At 40.4% G+C, this 19887-nt stretch overlaps 1 protein-coding gene across 2 annotated transcripts in view; it reads right to left on the reverse strand.

Moving 5' to 3' along the window:
• Positions 1 to 19092, reverse strand: part of epha4a (eph receptor A4a) — a 40519-nt gene extending 21427 nt beyond the window's left edge. The window contains exons 1-3 of one of the 2 annotated variants that reach the window (XM_079820322.1): positions 18911 to 19092; positions 17746 to 17813; positions 14813 to 15476 (exon numbers count right to left, since the gene is read on the reverse strand). In XM_079820322.1, coding sequence (XP_079676448.1) covers positions 14813 to 15476; positions 17746 to 17813; positions 18911 to 19010 — 832 coding nt within the window. In that variant the 5' untranslated portion in view covers positions 19011 to 19092. The remainder of the gene's footprint in view (positions 1 to 14812; positions 15477 to 17745; positions 17814 to 18910) is intronic. The other variant, XM_079820323.1, reaches the window with a different exon arrangement.
• Between the last annotated feature and the right edge of the window lie 795 nt (positions 19093 to 19887).

Consider the following 19887-nt stretch of genomic DNA (forward strand, 5'->3'; position numbering starts at 1 on the left):
ACTCTGACCTGCAAGTTCACAATGCAAAAATACGTTAGACCAACAGCGGATATAAAGATCACGGATTTGCCTCTTGGGTGAAAATCAAACATAGGGAATCTCTAATTTTGGTGGTTTTGCATCAATATTAGTAAGTTCAGTTAAGAAGAGTCTCGTTGGTTTCAGTGTGCCGGAAAATATTACAATTTTATACTGGTTTAACACCAGAAGCTAAAATCAATCATTTAAAATAGATTTACAGTGCAATATGAGATCTGCATATTTTGAGATCTGCTAAAAAAATAAAATAAAATAATAAAATAAATAAAATAAAATAAAATAAAATAAAATAAAATAAAATAAAATAAAATAAATAAAATAAAATAAAATAAAATAAAATAAAATAAAATAAAATAAAATAAAATAAAATAAAATAAAATAAAATAAAATAAAATAAAATAAAATAAAATAAAATAAAATAAAATAAATAAAATAAAATAAAATTAACCAGTGCCAATATATCATGCATAATACTGTGATGGAACGTGAAATCATATCCGGTTTCCTATAGTTGTTGCTGGGTCCGAAATAATATTTAATTTTCTCTAACCCCGTGACTGCCCCTTTACACGGATCCAAACCAGTCATGTAGCCGCGCCCACAGTTAAATATCACTACTGCACGTATAAATGTGAAAAACATTCTGATTGTTGTGATTTGTTACATCTCATAGTGTTTCCGCTTAAAGTGAGGACAGAAAAGTTCTCTGCTTTTGATTGACAAGATGCAGGAGGTCAAGACCAACAGTACTTCAGACAAGTGTCCCTCATCACTCTCTGCCTCATTCTCTCTTATTTTTTCTCTTCGCTGGCCAATTCTTTTAATCTCACATAAGTGTCAGGAACCCCGAGGCTGCATTAGCGCTCGCCCTCGGGAATCACCACCTTCCACTCTCCTCCATTTCTGTTTCATCTCTCTCTCCACCACAGACTGCCCAGGGGCCAATCACTCGCAATCAGCCGCAATAGCATGCTTGATCAGAGGAGAGAGTTAACATACTTCTTCAGAGAGAAGATTAACACAGTTTTGTCATCTTCTAAACAGGATCCATAAAACAACAGTAGGGGGGTGAGGAATAGAAAGATAGGACAAGCTCAGGGAAAAGAGATGCAGACCTGGGTCGCAACCTTCACTGGACGGTGGGTTTTGTTGCCGTGCGTTGGAGGGGAAGGATGGGAATTAGAGCTAGAGGCTTCATCTGATCAGCTTTGGTTCATCTTAACACCAGCTGGAGGACAGAGTTAATTGAAGAGGATTCTTGGAAAGCTTAACGCCACGGTAGGAAACTGGAGGTGTGATCGAGAGATCAGAAGACCTCGAGCGAAGGAGCTTCGGTCTTGTTTATAAGCGAATGCACTCATTGACTTGTAGCACTTTTCTCAAGCACTTAGGATATCTAACACCCTCCACCTGCTTAAGAGCCCGAGTGTTTTCTCAGTCCCAGACCCTTACGAAGGATGGCCAGCTGTCTTCTCCCTTCCTAAGTCCTCCATCCTAGATCCCTCAGGAGACCCCTAACAGATCCTGGTTTCCATTCCACACACATCTCTCGTCCCCCCTACAGGTCTGACCTTTCGACTCTCTCTCCATGAAGCCTATGACCAACGGGCTGGACAATAGCAGGACAATCACGGCCTCATTGTCCACTCTGGTGGACGATTGAAGAGATGAGCTTACTGCCTGTGACATAATAGGGTCGTAATTACCAGCCCATGCCCTAATATTCAGGGTCAGCGCTCTCGTCCTACCGTCCACCGCAGGGACAATGTCCTTCTCAATGAAGACACCATCTCAGACTGAATGCTTTCTATAGGCTTTAGACCTTAAAACAGTCACCTGTTGTCTTCCATAGAAAGACAAAACGCAGGGTGGAGTTAAGGACAAAAGCGGATAGGGCATTGTGTTGGGAAGCGAATGAATTATGGAATTCTGCAAGGTATGTGTGGCGGTTTATGAGTATTGAAAGATGTTCCAGGCAGGACAAAAGACTTCAATTAGATGCATGTAATCTGAGGACGTTTGGTTAGACACATACAGAGGGTGATACGTGCGTCAATAAAGATATTGATGGTTTCTATTCAGATGATCGCAAATAAATAAACAGGGGACAAAGAGGTAAAACTGCAGGAAAAATAAATAGAAATGTGAGGAGAAGTGGAAAGAAAAAAACGAGAGGGGGACAGGAAAATGAGAGGGAATAGAGCTTCAGCGCTGGGTGGTCTTCAGAGTGTGTGTGTCCTTTTGGAAATTCAACACTGACTTAACTCTGCCAGGTTATATTTCTCTCCTCACACACACAAGTGAAGTGTGACTCTCTCCGTCTCTATCTCTCTCCATTTCTGCCTTTTTTTCTCCACCTCCTGCACCCCAGAGTAATTAAAAAACAATAAAAAAGTAATAACAATAATAAAAAACAACAAAATGCATGTTGTCTAAGTTGCCAATTTAATTTATGCAACAACAAATAAATCATAGCCGTTTACGTGCAAGTCTTAAATGTTTTTGCACATTTATTTGCATCCTTTTTCGCACGTTTCTACCCAGCATTTTTATGCATAATCCCACATTCGCATAAAAAAATATATTGATGGAAACCCAGCTAATGCTGCTCATAACCAGTTTTAAAAGTTGGGAAATTCATTAGAAATTGAGCATATTGGACAATTTTGGCTGCTGCTCTGAAGAAGAAGAAAAAAATAAAAATTTTGCACACACACACATGCATCCACCCACCCCCACACACACACATACACATTAAGACTTGCCGAAAGCAGAGAAACTGAAGTCAAGACCTGTGGGCTTGCGTGAGCTAATGGCTAACATATTTATGACACTTTTATGATGCTGGCTTATCTCTGAAGCCGCTGCTCAGAAGGATCAACAGCGGCTAATCCACCTCACATGCACGCACACACACACTCACTCTCTCACATTATCTCATGAGTTTCCAGGTTCATGTTGGAATATCAAGGTCTTTTTATGACATTTATCTAGTTTATAGCCTTTAATGTAGTCCCTTGCCCCTTTAGTCACTTAACAGGCTTGTTAGTTGTAATAGAAATGCTAAATATGTAGTTAACTGTCTATATTATCTTATATATAGTATTTACACACTCATTTGTCATTACTAAATGTTTACTAAATTTGTATTGCCATCACACTAGTCACTACTCGGTTAACCACTGTTTTTTACCAGTGAAAATTCCCTTAGTTATCTTTTTTTGAACTTTTCAAAACACTGCTTTCACTCTTATCTGATGCTACGCCTGAATGAACAGGAAAAAAAAACAGGGAAAAACAGAACGGGAAAAAGAGAGACGGTTATCATCTCTGCCCTCCAGCACGAACACACCAATTCCCTCATTGATCGGTTCCCACCTTCTTCTGCTTATTAATTACATCTGCAGTGACTGATACCTTGATCCACTCACTGCATGCAAACATTCCTCATCGCTGCAGTGTGTGTGTGTGTGTGAGATGATGCTGTGATTGATGTGGCTCTAACCCCTGAGAAGCTTGTTTGTCAGCGAGGGGCCAAGCTGCGTCAAACCTTCCTGGCTTTAATCTCCATATATTCGCCTCGGTTTTATTTATCGCTCTTCTGTCTGTCTCTGCTTCTACGTACCCTTCTCCTGCCCTCTCTGGCTCTCTGATCCCCCACCCGAACCTGTCAAAAGTTTCCTGGAACTTTTCTAAAGACAGTCCCAAGGTCTTACCAAAGTAAGGTATAGCGGTACAGCTAGAGGCGAATGCACACAAAGGACGTGTGTTAACCTTTATGTGCGAGAGCTCCGCTTTGAGGTAAATTATTATGTGGCCATCTGCTGTACAGAAGTGTGTGTGTGTTGCTGTATTTTATATACAGCTACGTAAAGCTACGTAAAGCTTTGAAGGAAAAGGAAGGGGGCAAAGCAGCACAGACAACAACTCCAGGGTAGGTCTTTCTGAATCATATCAAGATCCCAGCCAGAGGTTCGGATCTGATAGACAGGAACTCCACCTACACACAGACACTCACAACATTTCAGGAAGTTCTTTTTGAAGGGTTGGCTCAGGCAGGTGACAAGAAAACACTCTTTTCTCCTTTCAGTCTGCTCTGGGGGCAGGGACATTGCAGCAGCAGGGATGTGGAGGTAAAGTCTCTATGAAATGCAGCTCATTGTCTTGTCTACTGTCCTCTGAGGGGAGCGGGCAGCTGAGAGAGGCAGGGGGCCAAACATCTCACATTCCTAACAATTCCTGCATAGCAAACAAGGAGGAGATGCCTTGCAATGTGTGTGTATGCGAAGAGAATGTTAACCCGAAAGATGTAAATCCAGTCATTTTACTCACTCTCATGTCGCTAAAAACATGCAGGGTTAGATGTCTATACAAAACAAGGAGTTATCTATTAAAGTTATAGACCAAAATTTAAGCCATTGTGAATGTGCAGTTTGAACTTTCAGAAGGACTAGTGAGATTTGAGAACTATGGTGGAAAGCAACGTTTTTCAGTGAATAATGAATTAAATATCTGAATTTTATTCAGGCAAAGCTATCAAACAGCTGCAAAAGACTTGGTATATAGTGTTACTACTTTATGTTCATTGTTTACTTTTTTAGCACTGTATTTTGGAGAATATCTTAGTATCTTTTTAGTAATGCTAAAGTAAAGTTTTACTTTAGTTTAACTTTATAAGTTTTTTATCAGCTTTATTTCAAACAATAACATGATTTTGAATATTTTTCATTAACAATTACAACACCGTTTACTGCTACCCTTAAAAAAAAAAGTACTGTGGCGATACTGTTTTACAGTGATGGTATCAGATGGTAATACTACTGTACTTTAAAATATTCTATAGTACTGAAATTCATGTACCGCATAGTACTCTGTGGTACTTCCAAAAATACCATGGCACTTAAAAGTCTAAAATCTTGTGGTACTTTTTTGGCACTTTTCTGTTAGAGCACGGCGCATCAAGGTACTTCCAAAAATATGATAGTTCTACTATGGTAAAAGCCCCAAAATCACGGTAGTATCACAGTACCTGTACCATGGTACTACAGGTCCCAGAAAAAACAAAACACGACAAAGTTTCAGTCCACTATCAGCATCAAATAAATATTATCTCACTTATTACATTCTCCTTGAGGTTTCTCTCTCTTACACTGTCTCGCTCCCTTGTTCTCTTTTCATCACTTTCTCTTTTTTTTCTCTCTGTCTTTTTCCACTACTCACTCTTGGTCATAATTGCCTCGCTCTAGAGGGTGCAGAAATTGTCCCCTCATTGCAAAGCCAACATTTTTCCCCTCAATACAAATGCTCTGGCCTGCAATTGCTTTTCTTGCACTCCATAAACCACCCCCCTCAGCCCTGTCTGTCTCTTTCAACACATCTCACAGGCAGGATTACTCTTACAATCATTAGCAAATAGCACTCGCTTCAAGCAGGCTTGGCATTGGGATCTCTCTGGACCGCTATATTAAATTCTGCAGAGGGGTCGGGGAGGTGCATTCGGCATGAACCCTGGATAAGTGGTGCTCTCTTGAAGAGCTGATGCTGCTGAGAACAGGTCGTGTCCCGTCCACTTGCTTTGTTCGGCGGCCAGACTGCAGAGACTGCAAAGGGCTACTCTGGGCTGGGCTGCAGCCAGTAGCGGCGGGACGTGCTTTGACAGCTCATGGTGAAGAAAAAAAGAGATTCTCCAAGACAAACCCCCTTAAGAAATGTACATTTCAAAGCCTGAATGTGAGCTACGGCTTATAGGTTTGCGCACTGAGCTGTGATGCTCATGTGGAAAATGTACGTTTGATCCAATTTCAATGTCTCCTCCTGTTTTTTTCTCCTAAAATTCTAAATTTGTCAGCTTATAACCAGCAAAAGTTCATATCGTATAATGATCAAGGTCTTTAGGTTATAGCATAAGTTATAGCATCTACGTAGAAGTTTGCCCCATGATGACCACGGTGAACACAGAAAAATGAAGGTAAGGTCTGTTCGGTGCTGGTTGATGCCAGGGAGGGTCGTGGCCTCTGGGTAGAGATATTGCGCGCGGGAGAGAGAGATAGAGAATGAGAGGGAAAAAGAGAGATAGAGAAAGGCCCTTATTGATTCTAGGAGCTTTTCACATGCTAATGTTCTCGCTGTCGGCTTCGGTCCCCCACCTCCTCTTAGCCAAGGGCCTTCAAAGGAAGGCTGCCACACAAAGACAGGGAGAATGCACTATGCTGCCCGCTGAATGGACGCTCTCACTTAGAGAGCAAACTATGCCTTAAAAACACCAAGAACAGCTCATGACATAGAGAACATTGCACTGGAGAAACAGGCGCTCTTTAAATCTCAAATGGAATGGATAAAATCTAACAGTTTGATTACATGCATCAAATCAGAGCCAAAGAAAGCAGTAACAACTTACAGTGAAAATAAGCAACATTTAGACTGGATATTTTTCCCCCTCTCAAGCAATCCAAAATTCGGCACAGCGCAAGAATTCCTTAGACATACTGAACGCACATGCAAAGGGTTATGGGTTGTGGTTGCTGTGAATGCACAGCCACAAGCTCGTGCCTTGGAGCAGAGGTGTGTGCCGACGAGGTGGTGAGCGAGCAGAAAGAGTTTTTGGATTCTCGGATTAATGTCCAGCAAGGGATATTAAAAGGTAAATGTGTCAACACCACGGAAACGATGAGTGAATTACACTCCGCAACAGTCTCTTTTTCAAATTACTGCTTTGCTTTCTGTCACGTGTGTTAGTTTTTGAAGGTTGAGGAGTGCAAATATAAACGCGAGAAATGCACGTGTGGTTAGATTGCGAAAGTCTGTGTGTACATACATATAAATGCGTTCAGAGTTTGTTAAGAGAAACATACCAGGGTTATTTAAGTAAGCCACATGTGTTGGAGGCACGCAACTTTGTAATGCTGTTAAGGGTCGTTTACAGGCCAAGAGGATTGTGTGTGTGTGTGTGTGTGTGTGTTCTAATTATAAAATGCATAAGTTTGGTTTCTTACTAAATGATCAATTTCTTTTAACTTCTCAGATTACAGCCTTCTTTCTAGTGAACACAGGGAAAAAAAAACAGTTTCCATCTCATTATTTGAGTGAAACGGAAGCTATCTGAAACTTTAGCCCAGCTACAATATACTTGTTTTAAAAGAGGTTAAATCAATAAAGCTACTATTAAAAAAAGAGAGAGGAAAATAAGTGGTTAGCTATAAAACAAGCTACCAACAACAAGTAACTAACTACACTGAAGCTATTAAAGAGAGACATTATATATTAATTAAATATAAACTAAATGAATTACATTTTAAGTAAACTACTTCATAATTATAAGATTTGATTATAAAATATATGTAAATTAATAAATTATTCTATTTATAATTATCAATTAAGATGACTTAGTAACTTTTTACTATTTTATTTTTAAATTACCTACTATATTTGAAATATTTTGCTACATAACTGATCATCTTCCTCTCCCGCTTTTCTGTGTCTTTCTCTCAGCGCTAACAAAGACATAAAGTCACAACTAATTGCGTTCAGTGACAAACCGAGTGGCTTTTTCCACAGCAGCTGGTCTGAGAGTGACCAATCCACTCTAACGAAAACCCCAGGAATGGAATAAACCCTCAAGTCTAATAGCAAGCATTAGATCCAGCCATGCTTCAGCCCCTCCAAATAATTACCAGTATTAATGTGCATTGTGAAGTCACCGCTGTGACCCCTACGGGCTAATCACTAGTGTTGCCTCGCATTGTGGAAACAGGTCTGCCAACCCCCAAAATAATCCCATTACTAAGTCTGTCCTTTCTCCAGCTCCTGTTCTTGTAGACACGCTCTCAGCTAATTGACATCTGTTAACTGACGTCCTATCTAGAAGTGCCGAGAGTGAGTTTTGCGAAGAGCACTTCAGTTAGGAATCCCTGAGTATGCTGCCGAGTATGCATGTTTGCGCAATGGAGGGTTCAAAAAGTGCTTTTGTGCGTGTCTATGAATAGCATTTCTTTCATTCACGTTTGCATATTTACCTAAGTGAGAAAACACAGAGCCACTTCAGTTCCCGTCATTCATACTGCAAAAAAAAGTTTTGTCATTTTGTTCAATCTTCTAGCACTAAGATTGATTTGTGACATCAATCATCATGAATCAAACCATTCATATTATGCCTTCATAAACACTTCATTAGTAGAAAAGAACAACTGCATTCATGGACTCCATCTGGTGCATTTGTAAAGGGAAAATTTTGGCAGCGTCCTAATCAAACCCGAAGACAAAGACGCGCAGCAGCCATGCTGACTGTAAAGTTAACCGTGCCCCTCTTGCATAAAACAGGTCAGCAGTTTCAACGTCTCTTTCAGAAGAAAATGATGGCTCGGGCCTTCCTGCCTTCGACACAGGCTCACTCCGACCTATGACCTTCTCTGGAAGGAAGCCAACTTAAGGGCTCCATGTACGGAGCGGGAAAAGAAAGGAGCCAGGCACTAACTGATGGGGAGGATCGCATAAAGTAGCAGGGTTGGGCGCTCGTGTCCGCCGTTGATGGACATCTTGTCAAATGAACACAAACCCTTTGGCATGAAGCATGTGTGGAGAGCAGCGGCTAAATGGATGCTGGGTTAATCAGGGAGAATGGGAGGACAGACCCTCAAGCAGTGAGTCAATAAGGCTCATCCACTCAAAAGGATATTTACGCTGGCATGTGGATGCTGAGACAGTGCTGTCCACACCGCTGTACCAGTGACGCTAAGAGAGATCTGTGCTCAGCTCTTCTGATCTAAGGGATCCAGACCGCCGGCAATGAATGTGTGCCAGACGGCGTAATTAAAATATAATTAAACACCAGAGAGATGAGACTAGCGCTATCAGAATTTCTCAAAAGGGAATGCGAGCTAGTTCACATTAGCAAAAATTTGCTTAGCATGTAGTTTCAACAGACTTTCTTGGGAAATTATGCGAATTTATCAAGGATGTTGGATAGTTTCTACTTAATCTGGTTATTTCAGGTATTTTGCCTTATAAAAAAGTACTATGGGACTTTGATATATACCATGGTCCTATATGCATGGGGACAGCTGGAAATCCTGGAAAATGTGCAAGGTATTTCAAAGAGTACCATGGTATCCCCGTGATATTACAATGCTCCATTTTTATTTGAAGTATTTATTCATAATATGTACATTTTTTTATGTCAGATAGACAGCAAACATTTCGACTAATTGGATTAGAAAAACACGCTTAACACATAGTTTCAACAACCCCTCCTGAGAAATGTTTTGTTAAAATACCAAAATTAAGTAGAAAATATCTTGTTATATAAATTATTGTGAGTGTACAAAGGCACAGCTTTAGCATCAGAAGCTAATACAAATTGAATGCAGTGATATCAAATAGCATATTTGAACAAAGAGTAAAAAAAGGGGCATTTGTCACATCTAAACTTGCATTAGCATGGACGCTAACAGTTCTGTAGGAGAGGGACAGTCACCTCCATCCCTCACCCTTCCCACCAGTTCTGTCCTTCAGGCCGTTTTCAGCCCCCGGTGCATCCATCACAACATGACAACTGAAGGGCTGTGAGCTGTCAGGGGAGCTTCCGTATGGGAGCACCGGATGATGATAGACAGGAAGAGGTCAAGGAGAACAACGCACACATGAGCAAGCAATTGCACACATACAGACAGTGAGAGAGAGAGAGAGAGCGAGAGAGAAAGAGAGACGCAAACAGACCGGAGCGTCTGAACTCGAAACACGAACGTCAGACTCGGCCGATTCAAAAGATCTGGATTTAATCATGCGAATCATATTATCCAAATGATTTCAAACATATACAGGATGCCGCCATGATCACAGAGCGAAGAGGATGGACCCAACCTTCGCTCGATCTCGCTGAAAGGACGAGCCGCCCATTGTCTTTGAGAGACAAGTTTGCTGGCTTTGCATTTCACGGACGAAATATGCAAATTATGTATTTGTCTGATATCAAAGGGCACCTCTCTCCATCTCTCTTTCTGGGACAGCTGACAGTCCATTCAGGGGCCGATGGAGGGGCTCATAAGGGAGAACTGAGGAGGATCGTGACAGGAATCAACATATGTGCTTGCCATCAAAAGCAAAAAGGAAGTGATGAATATTCATAGGCAGGAGCATTTTGGCAGGCGGCGGCTATTGTTTAACAAAGAAAAGAGCAAAAACGACTCACAGCTGAGGATGATGAGTCTCATACACCTGCTCATAATTATGACAGCAAAGAGATACACAAGCAAGCTTTTTCTAATTAGGCACACACACAGCCGCATACAGGTGCTAAGGTGCGAAGTTTACACAGGAAAAAAAAAAAGCTGCGTCTCAACAATAACACATAAGAAGAACGGATCAATACCTCTCCTCAAGTACACCAATTTGCTTAATGTGCGATTAAAGCTAAAACGTACTTTTGCATGGTGAAGTCGATACAAACGGCGTTCTCTTGAGAGTCTATCTCAGCTTACATACATAAATAATGTTTTGTCAAGCAACGTTTTTCTTCCAGTTACACAAACTGCTGTCTGTTCTGATTCAAAGAGCACTGTTTCATATTATCACACCTTCCCATCATGCTCTAGTTTTCAAAGCCTTTATCCTTTCTAATTACGTAAATATGCCTGAGCTGTTTTACATTAGCACCCATTAAAAAAAATAATGCGGCGGCACCATGGTTGAGGGATGCATCAGATGCATACTTTGATATATACTGTGGTACTTGCATGGTACATGTAAAATACCATAGTATCATTGACAAAAAAAGAACCATGACACTGATATAATTTTTAGACAAGTGTCACAACAAACCTTTTTTTGACATTTATATCACCTACTATCCCAGCAAACATTGGTCAGAGGGCAACATCGTGTCCCTGGCCAAAAAGAGTTTTTCCTAAAAATGCATTCAGATACATCTGTTCAACTTTCATTTTGGAACTTTTTTTCAACCATGACGGGATGTGTCGGAGGGACGTCTTTTCAACAGTCATTAAACGTCCAAATGTTTGCTGGGACGGTACCATGAATGTATACAATGGTTTTGAAATATAGCATGGTGCTGAAATCCATGTACTATGGTACTTCCAATAAATATTATAGTAGTACTAAACTACATGTTTAAAACCAGGGTATTATTGTCACTTTTTTGTAGGTGATACAAAAGTACCATAGTACTATCATGTTTTTGCAAATGCACTACAATAATACCATAGTATATTTTGAAATATCTTGATGTACTATTTAAAAAGTATGGTGCATGCATTTCTGTACCATGGTATGGTGTTCAAATACCATGGTACTACCATGCTTGTTTGGACATGTTTCATGGTAACAGTACCAGTACTTCTTTTCTAAGAGACACTAGAAAATTATAATTGTAGAAATACTGTAGTGCTTTTTTGCAGAGGCATATTAGTCAGAAGAGCTGAAAACCCACTCATGTTGGTTGGATTTTTCTCTATGCCGTCGTGCTATTTCACTAAACGATGTGTACGTTTACAGTGTAGTGAAACTCTGAGAGTGGGCTGTCATTCTTCATTGCAGCCTAGCATCTCAGCGGGCTTTTACACGTCTCCAGCTCGCCGGACGCCCACTAACAAGCGGAGATTTCCTCTCTGTCCTCACCTCCTACTCAACACAGCAGATGAGCAGTGAGAAAACAGAAATCTCTTAAAAAGAAGAAAAGACACCAAATCCTCTGGCCAAGTCTCCGCTCCATTCACCAACCGAACGGCGGCTGTTTTGTGGCCTTCTCTCGCTCCTCTGTTCTTGGACCTGTCCATCTAGACTGCAGCTGTCAAAATTTTGACGTCTTAATCAATCTCGGCCATGACCCCCGTCTCTTGGGGAGGAGAGGAGGATAAAGCCAGGGGTCACCCCTGACCCTGTCTAGTATTCCTCCCCTCTCGCCCCCATCCCCGATCACGACATCCCAACAATTGGGGAGAGGCTCCCATTGAGGCCTTCTGGGGTACAGGGCTTGTATCCCTTATCCTCAATGGGCTTTTTTCACAAGGACCTTGGGACGCCCCATTGAGAAAGTTCTTGCCCTCGTCATTGAAGGTGAACCTCTGTATCCCTCCCCTGGCCTGGGCTGCACACACAGACTTATTAAACAGACAGTGACTCGCATCTGCATGCTGGGATAGAAAGCCACCTTTTGAACCCGCTTCAATGAGGAAACAACTGCCTGTTGCCTTGCTGAAGACAGCATGTGATGGCTTAATCAGACATTGATGACAGGCTCATGCTTAAATAGCACAGATATAAAGAAGATGGTCTAAGGATATGTAAAGAAGGCACCTTGGTTATTTGTAAAAGCCGGAATGTGGCTACTAAATACTAAATATGATTTGGGATTTGTATGTATTGGTCACTTTTTGCATTGGCATTGCATTTTTTAACAACACATATATATTATGCATTAAAAAAAAATTCTGGTGGTCTGTAGTTGTGACTTATGCTGCCTTCACGTGCTATCGGAAATTTCATAATTCCCACTTCAGAAGTCATGATTACGAGCTTGTTGTGTACAAGTGCTTTGTTGTCTGAATGAACGGGAATTATGGATATTATATGTAGTTTCGCATGCACTGACAACCATATAAACATTTACAATGCTATCCAAAGAGTCCGCTATCTGCCGATTCTTTAATTTTGGTCAAATGTAGGCAATTTTTTGCTGTGTATAAAACATATGCTTCAAATGATTACTCATGTAAATATGCACTACATTACAAACAATCTTGCTGTTTTGGGGAAAAATATTAATAAATCATACCTGTCACAGAAGTAGTTCTCCCCGCCACCATGTTTAAAGTTTATGGTACGCCCATCTCGAGAATTTGGGTATCATCATTATTATTTTCAAACTTCCCAGTGGTAAACACGTCATCAGAGGGATGGAATCATGTGGAATTTTTACCTTGGAAACTAGTATTTATGGTAATTCACTAGCTCCACCAAAAAATAATGATTCATTTTTGTTTTTAGCACTGTATTTTAATCATTTCTAGGAATATTAATATTTTTCCATTAAGTGCAAACATTTCTTAGCTATGCATTCAAAACTGTCAAATCATTTATGCAAATTGAACCTCTATGTTTGCCAGCTACTAACGTTTTTGATAACAGTCAGATCAGCAGAACGTACAACAACAATAGAGAATACAGTATGTCACAGAAAACCAAACGTAGTTTGCAATGTATAAAAATGAACGTAAAAGATCGATGAATGTTACATTGGTGAATCAGCACTGGCTGCAGCACTAACCCTAACCATCCTGAAAGAGCAAATGATGGTTTTGTTCAACTGACCTAAAACTTATATTTCAGCCCTGTGCAAACAAGTAGGCCATAAATTAAACATATTATCCTCTACAGCTTTTAAGACTTTAAGTGTTTTTTTTTTGTTGTTTTTTTTTTACATGCGAATTGGGAAATGGAATCTTAAAACTTTTGCAGATGCCAAACAACAGAAATATTAAAAACGCCCTCTTCCAAATATCTCAGAGTAATGAAATCATCAACGCAAGCCCTGAAGTGATTTAAGTAAAACGTTCCACCAAATGTCTTTGTGGAAACGCCGTTCTGCTCTTGGTAAATTACAGCCTCTTTCCTTCGTTTCAACATATCTGAACGGCAAAAGAGAGCAGAGGGAGAGAGACGGAAAGCTAAGGAGCGAGTGGGGAACCTGGCCACTGCCAGCGAGCTCTGCTAATAAAAGAGTGGCCAAGAAAAACGGCCAGTTCCCTGAGAATGGCCTTTCCCAGTGTACCCCTTCAACCACCCACACAAGCACATCCACTGAGAGAGAGAGAGATCGCCCGCGGTGAATGCCGACCGCCCCCCTTGAGCCCGCAGGAGCCCTAAATTACAGCCCGTATTTGTCATGCAATTAGCCCGCTGAGATAGCGCTCATAAATAAAGGCCGTTAGACTGGCCAGTCGGCCGTTTATCACCCTGCTCAAGCGATGACCCTCTCCTGGACCAGACAGAAAAGAAAGAAAGGGCGTGCTCGAACTGTCTACATGTCCTCTGGCTCTTCCTTTTTGCTTGCACTGACCTCAGCATTACCCCAAACAGTATATCATGGCTTTTTCAGTGCCGTATGGCCTGACTACGGACACTGGGAATCAAAGCCAGCATGGAGAAAGAGAAACGGCCCTCTGGTGACAGAAGCAATCTATCTGATCCTCTCCTTTTCTTCTTTTATCTGTCCTGCTCTTTCAGTGTTTTGCCAATCACATCTTTTCGCTTTAATGTGAACTGAAAACCATTGCACATGCTCTTGAGAGATAGCAAACGAGAACGAGAGCGAAAAGGGTACAAGAGCATTCGCCCATGATCTAATTAAGCGGATTCTGCACATAAAACACACGGCTGTTGCTCCAACAAAATAATTAGCGCCAACGTTTCTCATGCGCAAATCCACAGGGAGGTGTTTTGATATCAAACAGGGCGGTTCATAATCATAACCAGACCTCTTGAATAACAACACTCGCTTAATCCACAGTGATCTGCTGAGTACCCAGCTGTCTACATCTGAGTAAACTCTCACATCCCTGAGGGGGGAAAAGTGCATCCGGGTCAGCTACACTTATAATGATCTCATCTTAAATGATGGAATGTATTGCTGCTGGGCGATCAGGGCATTAATTTTTTTTTTTTTACTTTCCATGTGGGAGGTGTGTAAATCTTGAATCATAACAGAACCTGGTGAAACGCTCTGTTGGAAAAACTCGAGCGAGGGAGTTATCCGAGCTCTTACCTTGGCATGTTCCTCCGTGTTCCTCATAGCCAGGGTTACACAAACAGTTTCCAATAGGCACCAGCCATTCTCCATCTGCTCCACAGTACATTTTAGGGACCTCGCGTTCCTCTGAATTGTCCACACAGGATCCGCGTACCTCCACTAGTGATGAGGTATCTGCCCCGGTGGTGGTGTCTGGAAACTGGGCCAAGTTGCGTACAGTGAGGGGGCATTTCTTATAGAAGATCCGTACGGATACCAAGGCGATGCAGGCCCCGACATCCTGGAAGGCCAAGTAGAAACCCTTCCGTGTCAAAATTCCTACATCCCGCACTTCCGTGTTCAGCTTCATGATGCGGTCTCCTATGTCCACCTGCGTGAAGCTCTCATCAGCCGCGATGGTGTCGATTTTGGTGAACTGGTTCTCTCGGATGTACCGCTCTTTGTCATTGTTGGACTCATAGTAGTAGAGGTTAAAGGTCTCCTTGCAAGTTCCCATGACTCCTGGTAGGCTGTTGCAGTCACGCAGGGTGAATTTGATCTCGATGTAGACTCGCTGAGCTCCGCCACGGGGGATCCAGTCTGTTCGGAGCCAGTTGTTCTGGTTGGGTTCCATTACATTGCATACCTGGTACGTCCTGATTGGCGTATTCTTCTCATCCATGATGCTCACCTCTTCCCACTGTGCGAGAGATGGAGGGAAAGACAGAGAGGTAAGTAGGCCTATAGAGATTCTGCTAGGGAGACTTTTGTCACAGCAGGTGCACACAATGCCAGGCCCAGAGCTGGAGATTTTCCACAGACCAACAGCTGCAATGATGCAATGATTTCATTGATTACAATATGATAATGAGAATTTAATCACACATCTGCCAGATTCTGTGCACTTATCTGTGGATAGTAAGGATAGTGGTAACACTTTAGTTTAGGGTAAAATTCTCACTATTAACTAGTTTCTTAATAGCATGCATATGACTAGAATATTGGCTGTTTATCAGTACTTAAAAAGCACATATTCTGCATCCCTTAATCCTACACAATACCTAAACTTAACAACTACCTTACTAACTATTAATAAGCAGTAATTAGGAGTCTATTGAGGCAAAATTTGTAGTTAATAGTTAGTTAATAGTAATAATTGGACCCTAAACTAAAGGGTGACCGGGATAGTTTACCCCAAAATAAAAATTCTGTCATAATTTACTGCAGAAAACAAAACAAAAAAGAAATGTTGAAGAATATTTGCTGTCCATAAAATGAAAGTCAATGGGTCAACTATTTGGCCACTCAAATATGTAATTGTAGATTAAATTTTTCTTTTAAATGTAAGATTGTTAAATAATCAACATAATTGGGATAGTATGATTCTTCGAAGCATTGACAAGCTCCATTTCTGTACATCAAAATTTTAAAAATAAAGTGCCATTTATGCCTTTGATATGTCAAATTATTGATCTCTGTAATTGGGAGAAAGACAATTGTTTAAAAATCTTAAAACTAAGCCGAAAGTACTGTTTTCAATAATAATACAGCATTACCAACACCCTTGCACATATACCAAACAAATGCAGTACCCAGCCCTGCAAGAACGCCCTGACTTCCTGGTCACCATTAATCCCATATTAAGCCATTGTAATACCATGGGGCCTAGAGTTTGATGCTTCCTGCTGGTGAGAGTTTCAAATGAGATGTATGCAATGAAGGAGAGTTTTGAAAAGGCCTGTCACGATCTATGACGCTGTCTTTTATTCTCGCTTTTTTACTCTTTGTAAGTCGTAAGTGTAGAAATCCCAGCTGTCACACCGATAAAGCTGTACATTCGGCCCGCTTGCATGAGGGAGGGGGTTCTGTCGGGACCCTGTCAATCAAACGGGCCGATGAGATAAAGCAGCAGAGGGTTGGGGGGGGACCACATTTCCTCAAATGCCAAGTTCACCACTAAACCTGAAACCAACATAAGTGGCTATGGAGAGAACAAGGAAGACTAATTGTGGAATAATTAATCAGTCAAATCGCAGAAAAATAACTTTGATCTCAATATTTCAATAGAAAACGTTTCTAAATAAGTTCATGGTTTTGTTAATGTATTGTTGTATGCAGTTTTTAATCTTTTTTGGGGGTTTTTAAATATGCTTTACTATTAAAATACAACAACACACACAATAATAATGTGTAAATATAAAGTGCTTAAACTTACACATACAGTTGCTGACTGCATAATAATTATAATTAAGTATGAATATTAATGTAAAGTGTGGCCAAAACATAAAACAAATAAATGTAAAACTGTAAAAAATGTATAAATTAAATATTTAAATCTCAGCATGTTAACCATCAGCGCACAGTGTATTTCAATTATCTTATTTCTACTAATTTTAGTAAGTCAAAAAGTCACGATTCATTGTTGGATATGCAAAACACAGTGCACCAAGAACAAGAAAATTCTCAAATTTTAAGATGCCAACCCATAAATGATGTAAAGAAATGAACATTATAATTACAACAAATTATCCCGAGCACAAGCACTTAAACTCAAGTCGTTTCTCAGTCTGTATGAAACATCAAATTATAAGAACAAAGCCATTTCATCTGTCAGGATTTATAATTATGGATGTTTGTGTAGGTCCCATTAATCTTCTGTGCTTCATCTATGCACTAATGCAGAAAATACTGATTGCATACAGTGTGATGCCTCTTAAGCCGTTTCCCATCAATTTTTGGTGTGGTTTTAGCATAGCATGAGGCCTTGGTTAGACCTTCTAGTATTATGTACAGTGTGGAACAGCAATTCCGCTGTGCCCCGAAAGAGGTTCTTTAATGTCTCTAGTCTGGTTTTCATGTGCAACTGTAGTTTCCAAGACAATCAACACCTTCAAGAGTTGTCAATAGAGATTTTTTCCACACTAATACAAAAGTAAAAACAACATTGTCTGCCCTCTGTATAGACTCACCCCTCCTTCCGTCGGACTCGCAACCCATTTCAATTCTCCTTGCACAGTTCTCGAGTCCAGCAGCGTCACTGCGGAAAGACAAAATGCTGTGAGTCACTGAAGATGGATCATCCACCTCCTTATGACTAGACCAAACTGTCTCTTAAGTCACAACTTGTTTCTTTTGCTACCCTTTTTGTTCCCAAATGCACAAAGTTATTACTCTCTCCATTTCCTTGGCTCGAAGTATACTGATTTATGCTTATAATGAAATGTACTGGATATGGTTAAATAACACAAACAAATATTCAGCCAAAATAAGTATTTTATAAAGTTTGATTGTGATATGATTAAGTATTGTTTTAATCAGTGTTCCAATTTGGCTATTGTCCAAACAAAATCCAGTCCTTTGAGAGAAGAACATAATTAGTGCACATGGATGTGCAAGGAATATAGAAGAAGCTTATGTTTACAAGAAGGTTTTTTTTTTCTTTTTATTTCTAAAGGTTTCAGAATGTGTGAGTAGCCTGTGTATAGTCAATACACACCAAAACAAAGCCCTAGCATACCCTAAATTAAATGCGTACGGTGTAATGTGATATTAACGCGAGTTTATAGTCTATTAGACTGCAATGTTTTTTATCATTAGTCTCGTGCGTGTCTCTGTTGATTATGATAAACGAATTTCGTACATTCCGCTTCTGAAAACACTCAAAATAAATAAAAAATAATAAAGGAGTCGTGAAAATGTAAGTTTCCTTCACATTATTCGACCAATACGCTACATATATTTCCAGTCTGGTCATCCAAGCACATTTCATGAGATAAAAATAAATAAATACAAAAAGATAGGTGGAATAAAAAATAGTTCCAAACACAATTAGAAACAAGACTGTTTACTCCCAATAGAGTCCGAGTTTAAACTTCGTTTGATGAAAAAACGGCTCAGTCTTCCAGATCTGCGGATTTGGGAACCACAGACACTTGGAGATCCCCAAAGGGACTTTCGGAGAAAAAATTTATAATTCCTTTACGCTGACGGGATAAAGTCTCGAAATAAAAAAAAAGAAAATAGAAAAACGGCAGTCGTACACTGTGCCACTCTACACCGTCCCAAGTCGTAACCCAAACAACAACAAAAAAACAACTCTTGGAGAAATGTTCCTTTGGTTTGGTAAATCCTTACCTTCATTAGGAGGGTAGACCCGTGCGGTTAATGTGAAAGTCGGTATCCATATTATTAGCGCAAAAGTCGCTGTGAACACAAGCGCAGCCATTGGTGTCATTTCGTGTGCGTCTCCTCCGCTCCGCGTACGGGCCGAAGTTGCGTCTGTCCCGGTGGAATTAGCGTTTGAGAGTGATGCACTGAGCGCTGCTGAACACCGCCGAGGGGCGGATCTTTACTGCCTGACGTGCCTGTCACAGCGAGACACAAAAAGTCAACATTCTGTCCATTCGGGGGAATAGCCAGCCCATTTTCCAGGTATATGGTAATTGGAGAATTGTAGAAGTATAAAAAGTATTTCTTCTTTCAATCTTTTGCGTATCATAGAAAACCTAAGCTCGCGCGCGCGTGTGTGTGTGTGTGTGTGAGAGAGAGAGAGAAATAGAGATAATGCAGTGTACGCGTAAAAGCTAGAGAACGCAGATAAAGAAATAGAAAGGCTGTTGTTAAAGCGCTGCTTTTACATACAGAACTTGGTCCATAATATATAGGACATACCCTGATCATAATTATTATATCTGTATACGTCATAGATAAGTCTGCATGGAGCGCGCAAGTCATTAAAGTAAAGTTAACCAGATCTATAGTGGGAAGAGCAAGCGCGCCGTCTAGCGTTTGCAATTTATTCCTCTAATCCACAACACTGTTAAAAGCAAATTTCTAAACGTGCTAGGTCGTGTATAAATAGGCTATTTTGATAAAATACCAGAACATTTATTCAGGGGAGACAGAATACTCCAATAATTATTAAACAATCCTAAAACACAAGAGAGTGGGAATACTTCAAAACGTAAACCAGACCATTAAAACTGCAGTGCTACAGTTTCAGTGGAGATAGAAGACTTATTTTCGCAAATCGGTTCTTTTAAATAGGCTAGTTCATTTCTAGTGGGTTTAAAAACGATTCAGCAACTATTTTATGTCTCAAAAATAATTGC

Source organism: Gobio gobio (genome assembly GCF_949357685.1).
Source record: "Gobio gobio genome assembly, chromosome: 6".
NCBI lineage: Eukaryota > Metazoa > Chordata > Actinopteri > Cypriniformes > Gobionidae > Gobio > Gobio gobio.